The following is a 26,514-nucleotide window of genomic DNA, read 5'->3' on the forward strand; positions in this document are numbered from 1 at the left end:
GAGAGTGTGTGTGTGTGTTTAATAAGAGTTATAATTGGAGGGAAAAGAGGGTGGATTTCGGAAAAGGGGATTGTCATTAGGAAATTAGAGTTCACATGACATGCACATGTGGGCAAACCGGTGGTCAACACCGAAAAAACAACAGTCAACGTCGGAAATGGCCCTTGGCTGTCTTGAACAAAAAAAAAAAAAAAATCAAAGCTAGTTTCTCCTGGCCAAAAATTTTTAAAAAAGTTTTTCCGAACAAAAAGGTCACTTTAAAAGGTTTTCTGAACAAATTATTGTTATTTTTTTAGGAAGGTGTTAAATACCGCCAAGATTTTTTTTATCAATACCGCCAACATTTAAAATGAATGGACACCAATACCCTTAATATACCCTCACCTTTCTTCCTCTTTCTCTATTTTTTCTCTCTCATCACCCACACACAACCACTTCTCAAATCATCCTTTCTCTCACATCACCCATTTTTCAACTACCATACCACCACAGCGGTGGCCGTACGTCAAAGGTGATGGGCAACGACGGTCCAACGTTGGAAGTAGAAGGGCAGCAGTAGCAACGAACTGGTATATTGCGGTGGCCGTATGTCAAAGGTGATGGGCAACGACGGTCCAACGTTGGAAGTAGAAGGGCAGCAGCAGCAACGAATTGGTATATTGCGGTGGTCGCAAAACCAGCTCGTCTTTTTTTTAATCATCTCCGACATGCACTACAGCGCTCAAAATCGGTTGACGCTTCCAGTAACCAGCGTCCAAAACAGGTAGTTACCCAGGCCAACTGATTTTAAGCACTGGTTACCCAGGACAATTGCTTTTGGGTGCCGTTGATTGGATGCGGTTGATCGGTTTTAGTCTCCGGTTGAAACTGGTTCGATTTATTTTTTGTAAAAATTATAATTAATGTTTACTTTTTTTTGAATAATTATAATTATTGTTGTTATTACTGATAATTGTTACTCCATTATTATTAGTAATTAGTATTGCAATTATTTGCTATTTTGTTTGTAAAAAAAAAAAGTACTCAATAATTATTTATTTGTCAAAATAAATTATTATAAATTATTTGTTATTGTGTGGGTGGTGGAGGTGTGGTTGGTGGTGGCATGGTTGGTAGTGCTGGTGGTTGCTTTTATAGTGGTTGTCAATTGGGTTTGAGGCTTGATGGACTTAGGAGAGAGAAGACTATGTGGGGATGAGTAAGGGTAATTTTGTGACTTCATTTAGTTTGTTGGTGATTTGATAAAAAAGGATGGCAAATATCATTTATTATTATTATTATTATTATTATTATTATTATTATTGGATTTTGAAATTTTAATACGTATCAATTTTTGACTTTTTAAAATTTGAAATTGATACTTTTATAGTGGATTATTTAAATTTTATGTTGCTGTATTTGTATCGGATATTGTTTTATACAGAGTAAATCTCTCCTCTTTCTCATCTACCATCTTCAATCTTCACTATCGAAAGCAATGGAGTCACACAAAGAGCCCAGTGCTAAATTACTTAACAAAAATGATGCATTAAGAGCTCAAAATGCGACATTGAAGCTCGAATTTTTGCCCTAGTGGTCATCTTGAGTGATCAAGGGATTAACATTGAATTTCTTTCCAAATTTCCATACAAATTCATTCCCATTGCCATTATTTCAAAACCGATTATCAAATGAGCCATTAGTGTTCTAAACTCAGATTTCGGAGGTACGGTGCTGTGAATATCACATGGCTTAATAAGAATTAAGATGTTCATTGTTACCTAAGAGATTTAAAAACTACTGATTGTTTTTAAAAGATACATGTCTAAGCTACAGATGTAAGTTATTTTGTAACAACTAAAATTACCCCTTAATGCTACACAATATCCATCAAAGTTAATACAGTATGGTGCCAAAAGGTGTATAGCCTAAAAGTGAACAAGAGCCTAATAATGTACAGGCGCACGGGAGATATATCAAAACATCCACTCCCCTCCAAAAGTTTCAGCATAGAGCTACTGCCGCTGCACAGGTGGTGTTGATGGTTGACTGCTTGAACCATAGAGACCAATGCCAGGGGGGCGGTAGAATCCTCCACTTGCATTCTGCTGCTGAGACAGTTGTTGAGGAGGCTGGAGTGGCTGCGAGCTTTGTGGGGCTAGTGGCCGGGCAAGGCCCATGGCAACATGGGATGGCAAAGGAGGTGGAGGTGGTAGACTGTTGCTACCAAACCCATAAGGCATCATATTTAACATCATACCAGCAGACTGAGTATACTGATTCAGAACTGGATTGGCAGGTAGCAGAGCTGGGGGAGGTGGTGGCGGGGGAGGTGGGCCCAATGAAGCCTGCATGCTGGACTGAGAGGCTGGATTGCTCGAGATCGGTTGCTGGACAGGGGTGAAATAGGGTGAGCTACCTGAATCAAGGTTTACAGCATCCGCTCCTGATGATGGCTGTTCCAATTTCTGCCGTTTTTCAGGAGAGAACATCGACAAGTTAGCAGGAAACCCCACCTTTCTCAAGCTATCATTCATTGAAGCAGCTTCTTCTGCCACAAGGGAAGAAAGGACTGAGGTAAGCATCTGTGCTGAAGATGTGGAGGCAGCAAGCTTAGCAGCAACAGCTGCAGCCGCAGCCTTTTTACTCTCTTCATCAGTTGCTGCAAGTGCAGCAAAAGCAGTTGAGTGTTGAGTGGGAGTTTGAGGGACTTGATGAACATGAATCTGGTTACTGCCAATTGGTTGACTTGAAGGGATCTGAAGACTGCTTGTTGGCTGCAAAGCAGAGCTATTAAGCTCTCCTGTCATCTGCGGATCAGTCAACACAGGAACTGGTGCAGCTGATACACCATGATCATGTGAATGATGTGATAATACCTTTGGTCTCATAATTCCCACTTCATTGATTCGACTACGAGCAATCTGCAACTCCAAGAATATAACCAACTTAGCCAAACTAATATTTGAAAGAATGTAAGCAATAATCGTAAGACAAAATGCATAAAAATCACATTTAAAAAAAATAAATAAATCAACTAATAAAGGTAGAACAAACTTTAATTTCTGAAGAAAAAAAATCTATTGCCTTTCTAAAGACAGCTAATAACATGATCTGCATCTTACACATACGAGCTATAGCAGGGCCTATATTCCAAATCCTGCAGTACTGGGAATAAAATTCCACACACAATGACCCTACAGCACCAAAGAGCACAAGGTTCCCAACTTCCTTCCTATAACACAAATACATAATCTAACGGTTCAGATGTACAAATAGTTCCCAAACTGCATAAAGTCTGCCATCTAACAGAAATTTGAGGGTAAACCTGGTAAACAAGGCTACCAAATGGCAAAAGGTTTAGGTAAGGGCTTTGGCACTTTAATTTCAATGGACATGGCTTTTATAGGATCTTATTTTATAAAGATTTTATAAGGTCTTTATTTGAGTCCAATAATAAAGGGCTACACACAATGCCCATTATCATAGCTATCTCTCTCCTCTTCGACTATGGATCGAGTTGTGATCCTCAAATACGCCACCACTGCTGCTATTTTGGCCGCTGAAGGAACCCCTGCCATCGCCAATCTCCGGATTTCAGGTCTCCTCATTGTAAGTCAACTCACCTGATTGTGTCATAATCATAGACATCCCCGCTGGAGTGTCCACCAAGTGGAGGTTTAGGAATTTACTAGCTTCACTAGCATCACCGAGGTAAGTAGAGTCGTAGAGATTAGCCAGTTTGGTTGGTGTTGGAGTTGCTATTGTGGCTGTTGTCGTCAATGGTTGTGGTGTTGGTGGTGCGACAACATGTTTCATTGTTGTACAGACACCCTTTTTTTGAATTTCAAAATTGGTAAATTTAAAGTAAAATAAAATGAAGGGAAAAATTATACTCTGTATGTTTATGTACTTGTATAGTTATATACGATAAAAACCATAGTAATCGACTAATCATAGTGTAAGGTGAAGGAGGACGGAGTTTTAGACTTTTAGAAGAGGAGAGAGAAACCCTCTATACTTTTGTACATGGCCCTGACGTGACGTGACGAGACCTGACCCGCTAGCAACATGCCCTGCTAATGACCCCGCAATGACCTACCCCACTAGAGAAAATTTGAGGCTTATAATAATGAAGTCAAGTAATAGCTTATCACCGTGGATCCTTCTAATATAACTAGCTTTCTGTCCGTGGAATGCACAAGTTGTTCATAGAAAATTGTATTGAGAGATAGTGAGGAAATACCAATTAGTCATTATGGTGTGTAACGTGTAACCGAATACATGATTAAACAAACCAAATTTTTGGGACTTGAATTCAAAATGAGGCTTAAAAAAAAGAAGGTGAAGGGTCAAAATTAAAGAGAGAAAAGGAAAAGGTTGAACTATAGACGGGAAATGAAGATGAAGTGTGCGTTGGAGATGAAGTGTGTGTGGGAGATAAAGTACAATTAGTTTGGATTGTTGTGGGCATTCTGAAAAACAAAAGTATTAGTTTAATGAAAGAGTTAAGAAAAAAAATGTAATGAAAAATCAAAAATGTAAAAAGACATGTGACACATGGGATTGGAATAGAACATAGGGAAGTGTAATAAGATGAGACAAATATCTTTCCTAATTTAAGTTTTTTAATACTAAGTATAGATTTTATTTTATTTTACTTCAACAAAAGCTCATCATCCAATCACCCTTTAGAGACGAAATCACAAAATGTCTCCTTTAGCATACATAAGCAGAGGGAAGTTCTAACAAAATAGTTGGTGATATGGCAAGACAGAAACATCAAGTTCTTCTCAAGTAGATTACCACATCAAGTAGATGCAGCTGTTACACCCTTGGCCTCTCATAGATGTCTTAGTCTTTTATCGGCCTGGGGAAAGGATTAATTAAGGTGGAAAAGCAAGGAGTTAATAATGGAGAGAATAATTAATAAAGAAAGATGGGAGATTTTTCGGAGTCCAATAGCAACAAACTATGCAAATGTTGATGGGATTGATCAGGTAGGTCATATAGACTTTTGTCAGCACTTTGAAACATCTAAATAATTGATCAGTTTGATCACATTGTAGTAGGTTAACAAGGCACTTGACGCAGCTAACTACAAGGAACTAAAGCAAAAAAATTTAAACACGAAACAGGAACAAGGGAAATACTCAAAGAAGCTCTTAATACCAGTTAACTACAAGGCCCTCTGTGAAAAAAATTTAAACGCGCGAAATTAGTGAAATATAAAGCACCAAAATGTAATTATGGCAAACTCAAGGCACCAAAGGGCAAAATTTCCTAGATCAAATGATAATAACAACAAAGGGTACTACTAAAACTAAGCTAGTGACAATCTGACTACAAGGCACCCCGGACCACAGTGAGAAGTACTATAGTTTTTGAGAGAATAGCTTACATGCATGGATTTATACATAAGCCGATCTATTTATGGGACAAAAGTCGTCAGATGAATTTTTAATAACTACAAAGAGTTTTAATTTTTATTTTCTTTGGTCTGACTTGAATGGCTATAGCTATACTACATAGATCTTTAAGGCTTAAATTCTCTTTAAAAACAATTTGTCAAAATTGTAACCTACTAAAAATTTATTTATTGACAACCTACTATAAAATTGAAATTTATAAAAGAAAATAACAATAATGCACTAATAGTTATAGAAAACAAACTAGATTAGGTCCCGTGCCATGCATGATAATTCGACTACATTTTATCAATAAAAGAAAAAATTGTATTAAAAATAACATAGATAAAATACAAGTATAACATATTTTGTCTTCTTATTTTACAAATATAATGAAATGAAAATGAAATAAAACAAAAGAGTCAATTAGACAAATGAGTATATTAAAACTACATATTAGATGACCATAAAAGTGTATTAAAAATTCAATGATATTATTAGTATCAAGTTTTTTTTTATTAACCAATAAGTATTTAACATTATGTATTTACATACAACTAATGTGCAGGAATAATAACCCTAATTTAATGATATTTGTTCAATTTTTTTCAACAACAACAATAATAATAAATTAATTGTGCAGTACGAATTTAAATTTATCCATCATTTTAAATAAATATTATTACAAAATTACTTTATTCAAAATATATTAATTATTTGAAGAAATAAAATATGATGTATTAGAGATAAGGGGTATTAGAGATAAGGGATATAGATGAATATATGTTATGATATATTGTCATATTATAAAAGATATGGGAAATAAAATGAAGCTATAAAGGAAAATATATGTTATAAAAGATACGTATAAAAGATTTGAAAAAATATTACGAAATTATATTATACTAAAATTTTTAAAAAAAGATTCTAGCAAAAAAGGAAAGGAGTGTTTTTGGAGGGAAAAAAACTACACCAATGTTATTGATTAGTTGAAAAATGGACTAAAACAAATAAAAATAAAAATAAAAACATGTACCAATACTTCATTCCTTTGTAGCATAGAAAAAATGGAAAATGATGCCCAAACCCAACCACCCCAACATGAGGGTTGCCCATTATATGTTTGATGTACCATGCAAATGATACATTCTTCTACAAATAGTATTTGGTCATTTATCTTTGGAGCACCCTCATACATGTATTATATCTTGGATGTGATTGCAAACTTGCAATCTAAGTAATGGCCATAAACCACTATGATTTGTGGCTGTTGCGGCCCCCCAATATCTGAGTTATCGTAAACTCGAAATTCTTTTACAATTCGATCGCAATGCTAAGATACCACCAAGATTTATTACCATGCCCCCCAAATGGGCAAATGACAAATATAATCCTCTTAAAATTTATATTCATTGTTTGTGATGTATAACTTAAATATATTCATACAATGTTTTCTTGTATTTGAATGCTTTTAGACGATCTTCAATGATCTAAGAGGTCAAAATGAGCCAATCGAGGAAGGGCCTTTCAAGATTGCATAGGGAGAATTATTGTTCTCTCCAAGGGAATTTGCAAACTTGGTGCCATGTCCTCCAATGAAACTTGAAGGCATGTTATTTTTTAAGAGGGACGGAAAGATGAGAATCAATAGTCCTTATAACTATCTTTATTGCTTTTAGAAGGTACTCTCTTGATTTTGCCTTACTCTTAAAGTAGGGGTTTTTACAAACGAGTTTTTAGATTATGAAGTATTTAATTATACTAAATATGGGGTCTTGGGCTTCTAGAGTTGTATTAATTAGTTAATGAGCGGGTTCATTAATTAATTATTAGGGCTTATTTTTTTTATTATAATACTCCCTCCGTTTTTAAATACTTGCTCCACTTTCCTTTTCCGGCCGTTTTTAAATACTTGCTCCATTTCCTTTTTGGAAAGCTTTTACAATATTTAATTTATTTCTCACACTTAGTGGACCCAACACAATACTCTCTCTCCTACTATTCTTCCACTACTTTTGTTTTTTACAATTTTTTATTTTCTCAACTACCCCACTACCTCCGTATTTTATTACTTTCTCCAATTTCTCCTAAAACTCCGCGCATGGAGAAATGGAGCAAATATTTTAAAACGGAGGGAGTAATTAGTTGATGAGCTATCGTGGTTCATTAATTAATTATTAGGGCTTATTTAGTTCACTATATTAACTAGTTAATGAGCTATCGTGGTTCACTAATTAATTATTAGAGCTTTTTAGTTTACTTACAACTTTACAAGACAAATAGGTTTCATTTGCTTTTCTTACATATTTGTCAAAATTGGCCGCAAAAGCATGAACTTTTAACAAGTTGCACTCAGCTGCACAAACTTTGACTAGTAGCTCAAACAACACGATCTATAACCTAAGGTACACGAAACATCACAAATAGTGTTGCCACCTAAGATTCTCGTGGAAACAACCCACTAGTCAAAGTCTTAAGCATGAGGGTTCTACGTTACAATTGAAAAGACTTATCTCCATCACTAATATCCATATTAAGAACTAAATCAAAAGCTTTATCATACGAGTTGTTCATATGATAACAATATGCCCTTATTTACTTCACTCGGTTATCAATTTGATATAATTACATTACACAATTATACTTCTTATGGTAATCATTACAAAAAAGATGATAATCCTTCCATCTATATACATCAAATGCAAATCCTATTACCCTAAGAGTGCGTTTGGGAACTCAAGTTTCATTTGAAATAATGAAATTCAATTATGGAATCATAATTGATTAATTTCAAATTTACATTGTGTTTTTGAATCTTTAAGTTATAAATTCCAGAATTGAGAAATCTTATGGCACTATTAGTTGAAGTTTCATTTAAAGTACGGCCATTGGTTCCCATTTTATGTGGGCATGAGAAGAGATGATTCAAGAGTCATGACGACAATAAGAAAATGGGTATGCATTAGTATCTTGCCACGGGTAAGGTTTTTTTTTTTTTTTTCTCTTTGTTGACAACTTTGTAGGGTACAAGACCCTGACCTTATTTTCACCTCATTTTTGCTGAACTAAAAAAATTTTTACTTAGTGAATTGAAATTATTTTTGGTGAAATGAAATTCTTCTTACTAATTCCCTATTATAGCTCTTTAAAATTACTAAACTGAAATTATTTTTACAGAATTGAAATTACTTTTACTGAACAGTATTTTTATAGGTGAAGTGAACAAGCCCAAGTAGGGGAGAAAAACTATGTCCACATAACTAATGGGATCATGGTCATAAGTGGGCATAGAGTTCGCAATAGATGGGAAGAAAGAGAGTAAATTGGCAACAATTAGCTTTGCTCTTAAAAGGAAGAAGAAAGAAAATGAATTTTGGATAGAAGAAAGAAAGAGGGAGAAGTGAGGGATGGTGCAGCATTAAAATAATCCTTAGCCTACAACTACAGTAAAAAAACATTATTAATTAAGCATGGTAGTTTCCTCCTTTTAAACTTAAAGCTCCATATTTCATCCATCAGTTTATTAATCCATAACCACCATCGATAAACAAACAAAATTTCGTTTCATATAGCTATAGAGGTTGGTATCCTAGCCACAAATAGAAGAGAGAGAAAAATAAGAGTGGAAAGGAGGGAGATAAGGTGTGCCTCACAAATCTAAAGAATGTCTTCAAGTGTCATGTGTTTGAATGAAATCTAGTTACAAATTTTTTTTGTTTGCCAAACACTTCATTTGGTCCAATTTAAGAATTTTAAATGAAATCCTACATCCCAAGCATACCATAAGAAAATTAAATTTTATCTTGCATCAAAATCTAATCATGAAGTGCCCCCGTAAGCAAACTAGCAGTCTATAATTAGACAATTCACTTTTCTTCTCGTCCTTGTTTTGAAGTTTATTTATAAGGTAATCAAACATTATCTTTTTGGAATTTTATGATGTATTATATGATACCCATATAGGTTAACATTAACTTTTATGATGTTTCATTAGCCTCTTGATATTTTGTGCTTAGGGTACTAATTGGTTTTATTTGAATATTGTAGATTTTGTTTGCATTGTTTGATTGTGCAACTATATTCAAATGTAATTACTATTGTTACTATAAAAATAATAATCAACGAGGTTTTAGCAGTATAATATATTTGGGAGTTATATTTTTGGGCATTTGAAAGCAAAGTCAAAGGATTTATAGACATAGTTATAATCCCCCTTTCATAGCTTGTCTAGTATAAATCATTATATTATTGAAAAAGTAGATGTGAAAATAGATATAGTATTAATTTATAAAAAATGTAGATGTGATAAACGATAGTATGAATCTTTATATTACATTTGATTGAGTGGCTTTTAACATTTTACAATGGAAATAGAGATGTACTTCCATTGTTCTATATAATGCAATTTTACAGATTCCATACTTGCTAATGAAAATTTATTTTCTTTTTTTTTTAATTATATTTTTCCATACATATAAATAAATAAATAAATTAAGACATTCAAAAGAGCGTGTGTAAATAGTATGAAATTCCAAACATTGAGATATAAAAATAAAAGGAAGATTAAATAATTGGAATAAATTAAAGTACAAGTGGAAAAAATTAATTTGGAATATTCGAAAAAAAAAAAAAAAAAAGGAAAGCGTAAAATTAAAGGGATTGTTGTATTATTTAGCCATTTAGGGACCATAGAAACATTGTTTATCATCCACTAATGATGGACATTTATATATATTATAAGAAAAGACTAAAACATTATATTGTACAAAGAATAACATATTACGCCCTCAATCCCTATATTTTTTGCCCCATTAAACTTTAAATGGTATCCAAGACCCGCGTCTTAAAGCGTATATATTTCTATTTCTATGCGGGTAAATATTATAAAAACTTGATATTATTATAAAATATATACAATGAGACGAATCCAACAAGATCCCACATAACTATAAATCTCTTATAGATTAATGACAATTTATGGTTAAAGTTTTAAAAGTTTGACCCATTAATTTGCAAAGGGGCAAAAAATAAGGGATGCAGGGAGTATATAATACCTTGTAAAAGAAAAAATTTCAACTAATATAATGCAATCGAAATAGGCACACACACTATATTTAGTTACACTTTACATCACAATGAACACATCATCACAGGTAAGATACCAAACAAGTCATTGTGTAATAGTTCACAGTAGAAGATACTTTAATAATTAAATCAGTTTGAGGGTTAGAGTCCAAATGGAGTTATTCGATCTCAAGTTAGTTTGGTTTGGGTCTATGTCAGACCATTTAAGATTAGGTCAGTTGTGCATGTCTAATCAGCAAGCAATACTATGTCAGTACAGGAGGTGTATAGACAGTTATAGCCACTGAAATTTGATCAATAGGGACAAGAATCCTTCAACAACACTTATCTCTGTTAAGAAGGCCAGAAAAAAATAATTAAGTTTTAAGCTGCCATTATTGTTGTAATGGGTTCCCACTCTAAGGGTGGGTACATGAAAAAGGTTATATAGGGTCACATGGTCCATTGTCACCATTAAAGAGTTTTGGTAGGTTGAGCAAAAAAGATGTGACATACAAATGTATCATAAATTCATATTCATGAAGAGAATCTTTAGCAAATAACAGTCATGGGAGATATTACAGAAGTGCCCTGAGAAGGGAAGAAGAACTTTACCTGTAATTGACGCTGTAGAGTCTGCAGCTGCAATTCCTGAAAGATTACAACTATTAGGAAGGGGTATCATAGAACCATAAACTACACAAACAACAAATAAATGCAGGAAACCCTGGAATCCTTTCGACTACCCTTAGTGCAAAGGTTTTGGTAGCCGGCATTCCTAGGAAATTTACTTTCAATTCATTAATGCTCTCCAATTCCTACCCAACCAAAAAACTCTCCTGCTTTTAATTGTATCTCAAATTCTAAGGTCACTATTAAAGTAAATTCCTTTTCTAGGACACTAATGATGACAAGAATCATGACCAATTCTAGAATAAGGTAGCCCAGAAAGCAAGACTGTACCTTTATGATAAGACTGTCACACACATAAAACATACGAATATTCCTTCTTCTACCTATTGCTATTAATCTCTTATATTTAACAAAGTCACAAAGAAAATTGATATCAGAGGCAAGTGATAACATACTTGTTCCTGAACTGCCTCTTTAAGCAGCGAAACTAGAGTTACCCGTATGGCTTCTGCACCTTCAAGTTGTCCGACACATTGCTTAAGGGCATGTTCCTGCTCCTCCATCTCATCTGTTATACCAGTCCCTGGTGGAATTCCTGATCCAAAAGAAAAGAAGAATTGTCAATGCGTATGATATTCCATTGGCACAATTTCATTATTGGGGATTACAACCTTCAATAAGAAAGCATTGGATGTATATATTCTCCCTACCCCGCCACCATTTCCCTATCTACCAGCAATAAAAAACACTCCAAGAAGGAAGGGAAAGAGACAGGAAGAATAACAACAATAAACACAAGCAAAAAAAAATCTTAAAATCCTACTCGTTGTTGGAGTAAATTTATACTTCATCCCCTTTTAATTGCTACAAAGGAAGGATGCACAATTTATAAGGAGCAATGAGATTAAAAAAAATTAAAATAAAAATAAAATAATTAAAATAAAATAAAAAAGAGAAGAAGTACCATGTAATGAGAGTTAATGTTGCAATTAATTTGCAGATTCCTTAAATGGAAAATGTTACAATTTAACAGAGAGCAGAGGAGGTACAATTTTTAGGGGGTAAGTGGGGGTAGAAAGACAAGAAGTGACTAGTTAAATGAGTCTACCGATGATTCACGATTTCGTCAATGTTAGGATCAATAAATCGTAAAAATTTACTCCCTCTATCCGAAATTCGAAATTGGTTTTTGTGCTACCTCCTCCGTTAAATATTATTTGCAACAAAAGGACGGAGCACGGATACCAAAGCTAAATTTCTTAAGGATGATTAATGAAAAGTAAGGGTAATTAAGTAGTAAGAGGAGAGAGTGGATAACCAACCAAACTAACCCATCGTCAACACCAAGACCCCGCCAACAACCACCCATACCACCTTCACCACCACTCACTAACCCAACCCAATCGCTTTGAACTACTCACCCACTCCACCCAATTGGTTCAAACCGAGACCCACGAAACCTACGCCACCCCCACGAACCACCCAAGAAACCCACGCCACCCCCACAAACCAACCACGGGACGCAAGAACCACCCGACCCACTAACCACCCGACCCAACGAAAACCGACGAGCGCCTATCTCCAATTTGGATTCGAAAAAATTAAAAGGGTGGTCTTCTTCAATTCATGAGAATGGGGTTGAAGGAGGAGAGAGAAAGTTAATGGGGGAAGATGAAGGTAAAGAGATTTGATGATGAAGGATGGGAAAGACAGATAATGAGAAAGATAAAGAAGATGAATGTGGAGAAATTTGATGATATTTTAAAGATTAGATGAGTTTAATTAGTATAGATTAGTTTTTAATTCATTATGCTTTCAGCATGTAATTAAAGTTATAGAGTTATAACTTATAAGTAAATTTGATTTTGTGATTCCATTACAAAAAATAAAAAGATTTGGAAATGTAGCAAATAATGTAAATGTTGCAAATAATATTTAACTAGTTTAGAACTTGTATGCACGGTTTTTTTGTACAATAATATTTCATTATTCGTTTATTAAAAAATTTACAAAACGGAATCAGTGAAAGTTAAAAAAAAAAGTATAATAAACATTGTGATATTTTATAGTACAAGTAATGTGAGATGGAAGAAGTAATAACAATATTTTAGTATTCATAATTTGAAAGCTTACCGTTATTCTCAAATGAAAAGTACTCACTATTCGTGTTATTTTTGTTGATAACAAGAAAATAAATATTCTTAGATAGTAATATCCTACGTAATTATTTTTTTTTTTTTTGAAACAAATATCCTATGTAGTATTTTGTAGAATTACATAACATTTTTTTTTTATTCTTCAGCACTATATTTTCTAATTTTATTTAAATTATTATTGGTGTGCACCATTCCCTTCCCTAGATAAATATATATACATATACAAGGCCATAACTTACCAAAAAAAAAAGGGGTAACAAATTTTTTAGCGGGAAAATTTTTAATAAAATAATGACACGTATGGGGATTACTTTAGTATATAAGTATAGATGGGTGTATTTTCTTTTTTCATCTAAACCAAAATCCAAACTAGTTTTTACACTAGCATTATGAGATGACCCCATTATTAATACATCTTTGTTTCTACAACCACAAAGTTCGAGTCCCACTCACTTTTGCATTGAATAAAGAAAACCCATTATATCACATCTACTTTTTCAATACAATAATACCCATTATCTCGTTTAACATCTACGTAACTTAATCTTTTCAATAATGGGAAAACATGAAAATTTTCGAATGACAATGAGGGATTTAGTGATTGTGCACAAAGAAGAAATCAAGAAAATCGATCAACGTTTCCAAGTATCAAGCAAATCACCATTTATAGAGTAAGGTCATGTTTGGTTTATCTTATTACAGGAGCTCGTTATTTATTTCATATCACACCAAAGAGAAAAAAGAAAAAGTTCAAATCAAATCAAAAAACACAAATTCATAACACACTCTACCGTTTTATGAGTGGATTTTCATTGTTATATATCTTTAACTTCGTAATGAAAAAATTTATAAAAACTACTTATTACTCCCTCTGTATTTTATTACTTGATCCATTTGCACTTTTTGCATTATTCATTTGCTTTACTTTGACTAATGTTTGGGATTTAAAGCATAAGTAAAAATATAATCTTATGGGTACTTGTTAGAATTGTCTCCATGAATAAATTATTAATTTTCAATTGTTATAATAATTAAAGATAATATTAATCAAAGATTTACATTGGCATACGTGCCCAAGAAAATGGAGCAGGTAATAAAATACAAAGGGGGTGATAAAATACACATTATAACGAATTTAAAGACCCCTTTGATACTTTTTTTCTTCATAGATTAGCTTAGATATAAGGTAAGAGTATGGTCAAATCAGCAAATCAAGAAAAAAAAAATAATAAATAAAATATTAACATCAGATGAAATAAGGTGAGCTATACGGGACCTAAGACTTCCACATACATAATAAGACAAAGAAAACAGAGAATTACACAAGACCAATCCCAACTATGCATATTCATTCTATAAATACTCTAACCTTTTGATAAACTAGAAATTAAACAAACTCATGTGTCTTCACAAAATGGTCTTATTACCCTCATTAACATATCTAGTGCCATGTGGCATATTCTCATTGGTTTGCCAAATTATTTTTCTTTTAAGTGTTTTATTTTTGTATTGGAATTTCCTCCTTTCCCTTCTTACACCTTTATCCCTATCCCTCTCTAACCTTTCCTCTTCTTTTGACCGAAAAGCCAAGGGTTTCCATCTCCATAATCTCATGATCTTCATTAGTCATCTTCCTAAACATCATATAATTCCCATATATTCTCTTCGAAAACTAAAATAATCTAGCAAACCCCATTCTTGAATATAATACTTCGTCCATTGACTAGTATTTGCAACAAAGGGGGTCCGCGCAGACTCATTAGGAAAAAGTTTTTAAGCATGATTATTGAAACATAAGGGCATGTACATAAGTATTAATCCAACTAAAAAAAACACACACAATTAAACAGAAACCCAAAACCAGCGAAACACAAAACCACCACCAAAAACCACCGGTCCACCACCAAACCCAGAACCACAAAACCTAGAACCAACACCACAACCACCGAAACCCAGAACCACCAAAACCCAAACCTCCAAAATTCAGAACCACCACCAATGAAACCTAACCACGAACCCAAAACCACCAACGAATCACTGAAACCCTTCCACGAACCAAAACCACCCCCCCACGAACCACCAAAATCAATGGCAATTCAGCAAATCCCACTAACCACCAATCACGAAACCGCCCCGATAACAAAACCCACCCACTAACCACCCCCATGAACATGCGAACCCACCCATTAACTACTCCCACGAACCTGTAAAACCACCAAATTCACACACGAATCACGCAAACCACCCACGAACAACCATATCTGGAACCCACTTAAAGGATAAGGATGGTCTGGAATTTGATTATGAGAGATGAAGAAGATGAAGTGGAAGATGAAAAGGAGAGTGAAAGATGATGGGGAGAAGAAATTAAGAGATAATCTGATTATTTGAGTGGGAAGGTTTAGACAATTAAGATTAGAGTTATAATGATTTGTATTTATGTGTAGTATTATGTGCTAATGATTTTTAAATGAGGGTATTTTGGTCATTTTGACATAAAAAGTTACCACAATAGGAAAGAAATAAGTTTGTTGCAATTAATTGTTAGCTTCTTTTTTTGGTAAATGTTGCAAATAATAGTTAACGGAGGAAGTACTATTAAAAATTTTTAGAATACATTGTAGACTTTGCTAAAGTTTTCTCAAACCTTTATGTTTTTTTTCTCTAAACGTTTTAACCACCTCTTCAAAACTTTTTTGTATTTTATTCTTTTGTTCTCTTTGAAAATTCCCTTCATTTTTCTTAAATGCTCTTTCTTATTCCTACTTTACTCACCTTTTTTCAAACTCCTTTAATTGACTATCTTGCTATGTCCCTTTTTATATCATACAGTTCCTTATGAGTATTCATGTTAGCCAACCCCAAATCATTTTGGGACTAACCGGCTAAGGCTTTGTTGTTGTTGTTGTTTGAGGAAGACTTCTTAATTGTTTAAGTTAAGAAAGAATTTTTAATTCTGTGTTACCGGGACTCGCCATGTCAGGTATGGGGATCAAAGGGTCTGGTGTGACAATTCCAAAAAAATCAAGACACGGGGACTTTGTCTGAGATCTGGAGTCAGATATAAGGCCACACATTTATATTGTAACATATAAAAATATAAGGCAAGAGGAGTACAAGAAAAAAAAAAAAAAAGGAAATTAAAAAATAAATAAATAAAAGTAAAACAATAGAAGACAAAATGGGGATGGGTGCTAAAAAGGGGAGAAAAATAGGCGCTGCCAAAGGGACAATTTCATGGTGGAGATGGTCATATTTAAAGATTTAGTTTTAAGTATTAGCTAGCTGGTCAGCAAGATGCATAGTGTATTTCTCCCTTATTCTTTTCTTCTTTTTTTTTTTTGGTAATTATTAAACACTTCCTACCCCAAGATAATAGGAAATAGTAAATGCTCCTTCTACCTATTTTCTCTCTAATATCACGCTACAACATGCAACAATGTACCAAGGCCGGTGAATTCACCGGTGGACTCACATAACTCAGGCGAGCAAAATCCCAATCTTTCTGAGCTTTGTAAATGTCTTATATAACCCAATTGCAATCTAGGCTTTATGGTTTGTCCCTATATACAATTTGGATTAAATTCACTTCTCCCTCTTACTTCTGTGTTGTTTATTCCAAATGCACAGTGCTGGGTCTGACACGAATTTCACACATATCTAGTTATCCACACCTGTCATGTTATCACAGATATGGCGTGAAAACTGGCAAGTCCCTGTAACATAGCTTTACTTATTAAGGATCCAAAATTCTTCTAAAGGGTTAGTTACGGCTAAAATTGGATATTAATAACAATTTTAACAATTAACAGTTAGTTAGAGCATAATGACATTAGAGAGAAAAGGAGAGGTAGGTTACATAGTTGTATGTAGCAAATTGCAGATAGGAAAGGGCGTGAGTTGGGATAACAGAATGGGAAATGGGGCAATCTTAAACACAAACTTCCATCATAAAATGAAGTAATTTAAAGCAGAAATTCGCAGCAAGGTATTAAGCACCATTAAATTTATTACTAGAGAAAACTCGATAGCAAAATGCAATCATATAAGATCTGGTGATGAAGGTGCTGACAATCAGATAGGGATGGGGTTAATATGGTGACTGAGGAAGTCACTTGATGTGGTGGTGCTTTGGTCAAATGGCAGGGAGGTGGTGAGGGTTGGGGTGCCAAGAGGGAAAAGAAAGTAGTGTGAACTATGATGAGAAAATGAGTTTGAATCACAAAAGTTTACCACCAAGAACCTGAACACTTACTCACCTTATTTCAGATATATTTTACTTAATCTCGTTAGAATTAGACTTAGTTTTAAAAGGCGCGAGGTGCAAAAGTCCTTGGAGCCTAGGTACAAGGCGGAAGAGGCATGCACCACTAGTAAGGCGCACTTTTTTTACATTAAAAGAGTAATTAATTTCAATAAAATAAGTCTAAAAAAAGGCATGTGATCAATGACTAGGTTCTTCAAATGGAATTAAGGGATATGGGGCTTCCCTCTCTCTCTCTCCTAATATTGAAGTAAATCTAATCATTGCAAAGACAAGTGTTAATTAAAAAAGATTATGTTAAACATTAACTATTAAGGCCTTACAAAATAAGACGCAAACAGCCTAGAAAAAGTGTATAGGCAAGTGCCTTCAGTAGGCCTTTACGCCTTAGCTCGGCGCCTGCACTCCCGCCTGATTGTGCCTTGCACCTAAGGGCGCCTAAGGCGAGCTTTCGAAAATTAAGAAATTAGACCGATCTTATTTTTGTTTACCTTTTTTATATTTATCTTAGATTGCATAATAATAAAAATTAAAAAAAATATATTAAAAATACACATTAAGCCGACTCTATCAAAAATTTATCTAATACAGTTATTCTTATACATTTGAGAACAAGTCTTAAACAATCAATTTCAGAAAATTAACAAACTAATAAATAATCATAAATCAATATTAGCTAATACATCCTTTACAAGAGTAGTGGTGAACATAATTAAATGAGAAGCAAAAACATAATAATAAATAAAATAAAGAAAAAAATCCTAGCCCTAGAGCACAATCCTGAATCTGTGACAAAAAGGTACATTAGTCCAAAAATCTAATATAAAGTGGACTAATTATATTATAGAGGAAAATTTTAGAGGTGGACTTAGATGTCTAGTACCATAGATGAGATAGTCACCATGCCTAACTCATGGCAATGATTTGCTCTAAAGGTCCAACTTTCAGCAAAGAAATATTAGGTGTTTGCTCAATAATCATTCATGAAAAAGATTGTGAATAGAACTTTCAGATTCAAGTAGACCTCTGAAAGATGAGTAGAGAACGAAATATTAATTCAAACTAGTTCAGCATTAACCCTTCAGCAAGAAAATTCTGAAACTTGCATAGCCCATACATTTGGAGCCAAACCAACACAAATCAGTCTAAACAAAGCTCTTTTCATTCAAGAATCTTTTTTCCCAATACCATAGAAGACTAGTAACTTTTTTCCTTTGGCATTGTGCCTATGCCACAAGGACCTTTTGCACCTTGGTCTTCCCAAATTATGGCTTGACTTTAGATTTTCATGCAATCAACTAAAGCTTTCACAAAGCTTAAGATCTATATCAGTGTTACCTGATTCACTCAACCTCCAAGCAAAGCCATTATGGAACAACAATACTGGATCATCAACGTACACCACTTCTCTAAGGTGTAGTTAGATATGTTAACTGGCAAATTACCATATTGCACATGTGACAAGTACTGGAACAAGCCTAATTCTAGTTATACAGATCTACGTTTACTGATGGCGAACAAAATGCTAACCTGTTATTTCTGCATTCTCATTGAAGCCATTTATGATTCAATGGGTATTATTGTTTCCTAGTATAAAGCCGATAACAGGGTTCTGAAACTATGTGAACATACGTTTGGACAAAATTCTGGATAAAGATGCGAATCTACTCCAAAAATTCGATTTGCCAAAAGGTTGTAATGTAGTTAAGAGTTGTCAAAGTGCCTACTTAGGAAGTCCATGGACTGTACGAGGGGGCAGATGGATTGGTGAAAGAGTGTCCAAGAACCATAGCTAGGATTAGAGAACAATGGCTGCAAACGAACAGAAGAATATGCTATAAGACAAAGGCTTATTCTATGCCACACATGTTGTGGAAAGAGCTAACCAAAAGGAAAGATGTGACAATCACTCACCATGATAATAGTACTTAGAATAACAATCTTGAAAATTACCCAGCCCACATAACATGATAGAAGTGATAGCACAACCTGAGTCACTGAATGGGGAATGGAAATAAAATGTTCCAACTTCCAAATGGAAAGTTGTAAAGCTTTTCTTATCTGCCATCAATAACAATATACTAAAAGACACACCAGCAATGACACGTGTCATTTTCTGGTGTGTCTATTAGTTATTTTTTTTAAAAAAAAAATTAATAGAATATTTTACATAAATAAAAGATAGAATCAAAAAAGATTTTTTGTATCATTGTACAATATATATACATTCACACCATTAATTTAAGTAAGAAAATAAAAATAAAATCAAATTCTTAACATAATTTGTGATACATAATATTATGTATGTAAAATTGTTAAGCTTGCTAGGAAAGACATGAAAAAAAAAAAAAATTTGAAGTCAGTTGATTACTGGAAAGAAATATTGCATAAAAGAGAATGAAATAATACGTAATAGTGGGTAAAAAAGGAACTCCATTTATAGGCTAAATACATATTGTTAAGTTATTCATTTGGAACAAAAGGAAAATGATATAAATTTGTTGGAGAAATATATTGTGTATAAACATACATATATGTGTATTTTAAAATACCTATATTTCTAATAATAGACTCTTCCATAAGACCATAAATCATATGGAGTATTAAAATAATAGTTATTGAAAATTACCGTGCATGGCACGGGATCTAACCTAGTCTAGTAGGAAGATAGACCATAAGGTCTAAAACAAGAGTGGTACATGACATACCTTGACTTGTGGTAGCTTCTATTTCCTTCAGAATTCTTTCTACAGAATTAACAGTTGCATTACAATTGACCAGCATAGATTCTTCATTTGAACATTCATCATGGAGACAATGAAATGCTGACACAATTTTTTCTGGAAATCCTCCAACAGCCAATTTCTGAAATATGATAAATAAGAAGAGATTTTGAGCCAAGGTAAACCAAAATATACATATCCAGGAAAAACCAGTTGAAACAAAAAGACTGACAATTCTCAACGACTGAGCATCCTTCTTCACAATTTTTATGGGATTGGGGCTCTTTCCATTGCCGACAGCTTGTGGGGCTGGATCTTTTATCTGGTTAGCTGCCAGTTCTTCTTTAAGACTCTGAACACGAGATCCAAAAACCTTTCTTTCTTCCCAAATGTCAACCTACAAGTAGTCAAAGAGGTGCATGCCCCATTTAAGATCAAAATACCATAAGGTTGTGCTTGCATAGTCAAAGTGGTGCATGCCCCATTTAAGATCAAAATACCATAAGGTTGTGCTTGAATCGCTGGATTTCATTTCAACGGTTCAAACCAATGAATTCAAATCTTTGAATTGAAATATTGAAATTTAGTTCCAAACTATGTGTTAAGAAGATACTAGAATTGCAAATTCTACTGTATACTCAATAAATAAATTCATAGTCAATTCAAACTTCACTCAAAAAAAATTCTAATTGATCCTGGACAATATTTCATTTAGTAAAATAAGAGATAAAATCTGTTTAAAAAGCCAAGAAAAGTTTTACTTTTTAATTTAAAATCAAAAATATATAGGCAAACAAAAAACTTATAGACTAAGATTTCTATACACATTTTATACGGTATTTGCCTGGATATCAACGACAGTTTGTGCAATATTTATTAAGTTATAAACAGTGAACTGACTTCCTCCAGTTGATATTTCATGATGAATCCATGGCTTACAAATTGATTGTCCTAGACTTCTTAAGGGCCATGGCCTACTCCCGTCTTAGTGCTCTCAAAAACAAATCCAAATTAAACAAAATCACCACTAGACCTATATAAATTGAGCTTCGACTCTAGATTGGCTAACATTTAGTGTCGTACGGAAAAGATGGATTGACAACCATATACATTATAAAAATTTCCTAGAATTTAAGGGGTTAGTTCTTATTGCACAAGACCATAAAATGTTGTCACAGAAGAATCTAAAACGACTCCTTTCATCCATCAGCTTGATTTAATGTACACCATCTCCCTCCATATCACTAATTTCTATGAATAAGCGGTTCAAATTTGCTCACCAAAAGTTCAATTTTTTATCCTATTAGCCCACAATGAAAATAAATTGAGTATCAAAGTCATCAACAAATGGTGAAGAGACCAAAAAAAAAAAAAAAAAAAACCTCATCAGTTTAACTTATAAATCACCAAATACTAAACTTTAGAGTAGCCAACAACTACCTCATAACTTTTTTTACAAACAATAAACTAGAGAATATGTATGTAAAGATTACACATTCTATATGTCAAAGGAAAACTAAGAGAAAGAATTGTTTAGGACACTCAAATTACTCAATAGTCTAATCTAAGAAAATGGCAATCCATATTTTGATCTTTTTTAAAGTGACGAATAAAAGTCATCTCATATGCCATTAAGTTACCCCAAATCTTACCATACACTTTTCATACACAAGGAAAAAAAAAAAAAAGGAAGAAGAAGAAGAAGGAAATCAAAAATGGAATATCTCCACCTTCTAAGGCTACATGTTAATTATTCAGTACTACATAGTTCATGGATGGAACTTCACGAATTTAATCATTTATCATTAAGTGACAATAACGTGACGTAGGAAAGAGTTCAAAACTTAAAGATAGAAAGCTATTAGACAAAGTAACCTAACAAAAGACATTCAATCAGGTGCAGAAAGCAAGTCAAATTGCTATTACATGTAAATGAAATTAATAGATGGATACAGATTTATGATTAGATACAGAGCTTAAAGAAAGAAAGAAAGAAATCAATCCGCAGGGAAAAGAGGGAGGGAGGGGAGGAGGGATGCACCATGTTGAATGAAAAAAAGAAAAAAAAAAGTGATATTGCTTATACATGAGAACAAAATTGATTAATAACACAAAATTACTTCACTTATGTTAGCTATGTGCAAGTTTATGTAGAAAATGACAAATGTATAGCATTGATGTCAAAGTTAGTACTAACCAGTCTGTTCGCTGCTTTCTTTCCACTTTCATCACCATTGTCATATACATGCTTAAGTGCAGCTGGAAGAACTTTCCAGAACTCGTTCACAAATTCATTGCCCTTTCTCCGGCTATTTTGCAATATATCATTTGCAAGAAAAAGAAAAGAAATACATTTTTCTTTTTGAGAAGAGTTGAACATTTTCTCCCATGTTTCAACAATCTGCCTTGCTTTCTTCCGATTGGAAATACACCAACGAGACAATGCTGATCCCATGTTAAAGAAAACCAGATGCCATATAGATAGTCACAGCAACAAGCATAGCTTAACTTGCAGAATTTGTATAAATTCATAGAGAAATACAGAAACTTCTATAAATTATTTATAAAAATAGAATCTATTAAGTAATATTTTATAAATATTAAATAAAAATAAAAAATAAATAAACCTAATTGCTTCTACAGCACCCAATTTGATGTACTAGTAAGTCATACAAGACTCCAGCTTTGAGTTTGGAAGGCATGCATGTTCTTTAAACAAACATTCTAATGGGTTTAGAAATGAAGTATCTAAATTACTTGGAGTCAGTATGGAGTTTCAAGTTAACATGGTAAAACAGTTATAAAATACTTCTTTTCAGTAATTAAACTCCCATAGATAGAATGGTCCCTTAGAAGAGAAAATCGGGAATAGTAAAACACAAAAGATCAAGCTGAGAATAGGCCAGCGAAGACAGCAAGTCAACTAGCCACAGCTCCAAAAACCAAGGTCCATGCAAAAACTCAAATAGTCTCATCTTTGTAGAATTCTAGCCTTCCAAATGTATTGTTGTGAATTGGGAAAAGGGGCTCCTCATTGGCAAAGATAGACAAACCAAAAATGACTTCCAAGAGTAAGTGCCCTTTGGATCCCCCATCAAGATGATATAGATTTTAGATCAAGATGAAGCTTTTTGAAATGCTCTTTAGACTGAAATGATTTGTTTCAATTAAGTCAAAAATAAGGCAAACTCTAAATCATGCTTCAGTATTATTGAAGATTAGGCTCTAAAGTTCCTTTCCAACTCTTAACATTAATCAAAAGAAAGTACTTGCATTTAAAACAAGCAAAAAAAGGTACTCCTAGAACATAATAGAACTAGAACTAATAATTACATACCCCTAAGCATGCAAAATACTTGAATATCGGTTAATTCCACACATTTGACTTTAGCTGAATACCCAAGTACTCTTCTAGCACTGTGTAAGATAACTACCTTCTTAAAGCAACTTGGATTTTGGAAGTGTGAATAGACGTTAACACCCTAGGTAAACTAACCTAAAATAATAGCTAAACAAAGCCAACTCTACTGAACAACTTACGTTGGAAACAATATTCAAACATATTATATGAGCTAGTTTAATCTGCAGCACTAGCTCCCTATTTCCCAATATACATATCCACCATAAACCCTTAATCTAACCCTAAACAACCCACTTCCAAATGCTAAACTCCTAAACTACACGTTCAAAAAGACTAATCATATTACCAACAGCTCTCAGCTTCCTCAAACACTAACCTGCCAGCTATAATAAGTTTGGCACAGTTTTATATAACAGTAGAAGTGGACACCCTAATGGTATATGGAGTAGTATAAATCATTTACTGACGGAAAAATTTAAAATGAATAGCTTCTGAGCAAATGAGAAGCTGCAAGTTCAAAGACTGAAACCTGGTGGTAATAAGTATACCTTGACACATAATGCAGAATATTCTTTCTTATCAGCTTAAGTTATTCTCCTATCTCTCTCACATATCTGTTTTTAAAGTTAAAAACGGAACACAAAAATATGGGAATGCTCTAAAGACAGTAATGTTCAGTGTAGATCTCAAAAAAGAGAAAAAGGTACAATAACCCCTCTTTCATCCAACCCTTTCTATTGTCCAATTGGCGAACCTCAATTACTGGATCTCAAGTAGCATAACTCCTACAAGTATCCTCCAAAGATAACATAAGATAAGTGATTGAAAGACTCCAAAATGCCAATAATGAAGTCCTTTCATTTATTTCTTGTTAGCATTCGGGAATGTGTAACTTATTTGAAGTTCCGAACTAGCAATAGAAATAGTCTTATCCACCCTCCAGACACTAAAAATATTGTCACCAAATGATTTCGAATCTTTGTTAAAGCCTATCAACATGTTCTAAGACATTCAACGATCATTACAAAAGAAAAACTAATATCTGCAACACTGCAACCTCAAAGCCCACTATATACTTTTAGTAGTTCGAAAAAGAAACAATAAGAGCTGAATAGCAACCCAAAAGCCTTAGACAGCCAAAACTCAACACCACTAAAAAGCATATATATGGAAAATTAGTCACGGCGACAATTATCCCGTAACAAATGTCTTAGCAACAAGTTCAATAACAATTTTTATGTCAACGACGCGTCTCAAAGTCTCAGACCGAATTAACTAACAAAAAACCCTTCAAAACCCTTGCAAAGTTCAAGTACAAAAAACAGCAAAATTAACAGAAACACCTGAATATCATTAACAACAGTAAAGCAACAAAATTGAGACACGGACAAAATAATAACACAGACAAATACATCTAAACTACTTAATGTAATTAATTTGCATAAATAAAAGGGAATTTTGCAAAAGGATACATTCAATACTTTGTTGAGAATTGTTTAGTTTAGACAACTTCTCAGATAATACCTTGCCATCAAACACATCATTACTCATGTTGCCACCTTCACATCAACAAAACAAAAACCCGGCCGCGACACCGAAAAATAAAAACCTTGTAGCAGCTCCGGCCACCAACAACAAAACCCGAGCCGTCGCAAAAAATAATGTCGCTCAACAATTGAAGCAAGTAGTAGAAGTTGATTGTCGCAAAAATTGTTCCCTTTTTGGCGTTGTCGAGTAGCAAAAAACCCCTAGCACAGCGATTTGGAGAGCAATTTTAGATTCAGCGGATTGTAGAGAAGAGAGGTTTTTGGTGGAGTGAAAGTAGAAAAGTAATTGAGTTTGAAATTCTAGGTTTTAATTGTGGAGTGAAAGAAGATGTGGTGGTGGTGTTCGTGGGGTTTACAGAAGAGGGAAGAAAGGAAGGTGGTGAAAGAAGAAGAAATATAATTACCAACTATAATAAATACTCCGTACCAAGGAAGGTTTTTTCAAAAAAAAAAAAATGCCCCTTTTCCAAGCTGTACCAACCCATTTTCGAAATTCTACGTTGTACCTTTAAGGTACTCTTAATGTCTACGATGTAACCCTACCCTAATCCCTCCGTTAACTTCAAAATAAATAAATAAAATAAAAAACAAAAAAACCCCAAACACCTCTCTCTCTCTCCTCCCTCACAACCACCCACCACTACACCCCCAGCCGCACCTCCAAGGGCTCCAACCGCACCCCCGCCGCACCCTCAGCCGCAAACACCCGCCGCCATGAGCGAGGAAAGTAAGCTCGCGAATCTACAATGAGTCGAGGGAGACGTTGAATTTGGTTTGCAATGGCGATGTGGCTGAATCCTTTAATTTCTTGCAGCTTTTGTCGATTAATCTTGTTAGATTTTCCTCTGTTGAGGTTTGAAATTCAAGCTCAAGAAAATCAATTTAGCGTCGCCAATACACTTCGCCACATCATGAAATCATCTCGGATTTTTTTCGGATTTTGATTTGGGGGAAGCGTTGGTAGGAGATGCGGCTCTGTGGTGGGTCGAAGAGAGAGGAGCGCGGCTCGGTGGTGTGGCTGGTGGTGCGGCTGGGGGTGCGGCTGGGGGTGTAGTGGTGGGTGGTTGTGAGTGAGGAGAGAGAGAGGTGTTTGGGGTTTTTTTGTTTTTTTTTTAATTATTTATTTTGAAGTTAACGGAAGGATTACGGTAGGGTTAAATCGTAGACACTAAAGGTACTTTAGGGGTATAGTGTGGAATTTCAAAAATGGGTGGGCACAGCTTGGAAAAGTCAATACCTCAGGGGCACTGTATAGTAAACCCCAAAAAAAAATTCTGAGGAAGGTGGAGTTTGAAGCAATTTTTTTTATTTTTTGAAGAATGGAAATTAAAATCTTAACATTTGGATTATTTCCATGGCATCCACTATAGTCACCACCC

The 26,514-nt window shown here is 34.0% G+C and overlaps 1 protein-coding gene across 1 annotated transcript; it reads right to left on the reverse strand.

Moving 5' to 3' along the window:
* Nucleotides 1-1,697: 1,697 nt before the first annotated feature.
* On the reverse strand, nucleotides 1,698-26,209 carry LOC145598519 (uncharacterized). Its single transcript, XM_081654883.1, has 7 exons — nucleotides 25,061-26,209; nucleotides 22,425-22,672; nucleotides 20,460-20,624; nucleotides 20,213-20,369; nucleotides 11,540-11,679; nucleotides 11,067-11,102; nucleotides 1,698-2,903 (listed from the first exon to the last, which is right to left on the reverse strand). The coding sequence occupies exons 1-7, from the start codon at nucleotides 25,137-25,139 to the stop codon at nucleotides 1,995-1,997; spliced, it is 1,734 nt and encodes a 577-aa protein (XP_081511009.1). The 5' UTR covers nucleotides 25,140-26,209; the 3' UTR covers nucleotides 1,698-1,994.
* Between the last annotated feature and the right edge of the window lie 305 nt (nucleotides 26,210-26,514).

The sequence above is a fragment of the Chenopodium album genome, chromosome 20 (assembly GCF_948465745.1).
Source record: "Chenopodium album chromosome 20, dcCheAlbu1.1, whole genome shotgun sequence".
Lineage (NCBI taxonomy): Eukaryota > Viridiplantae > Streptophyta > Magnoliopsida > Caryophyllales > Amaranthaceae > Chenopodium > Chenopodium album.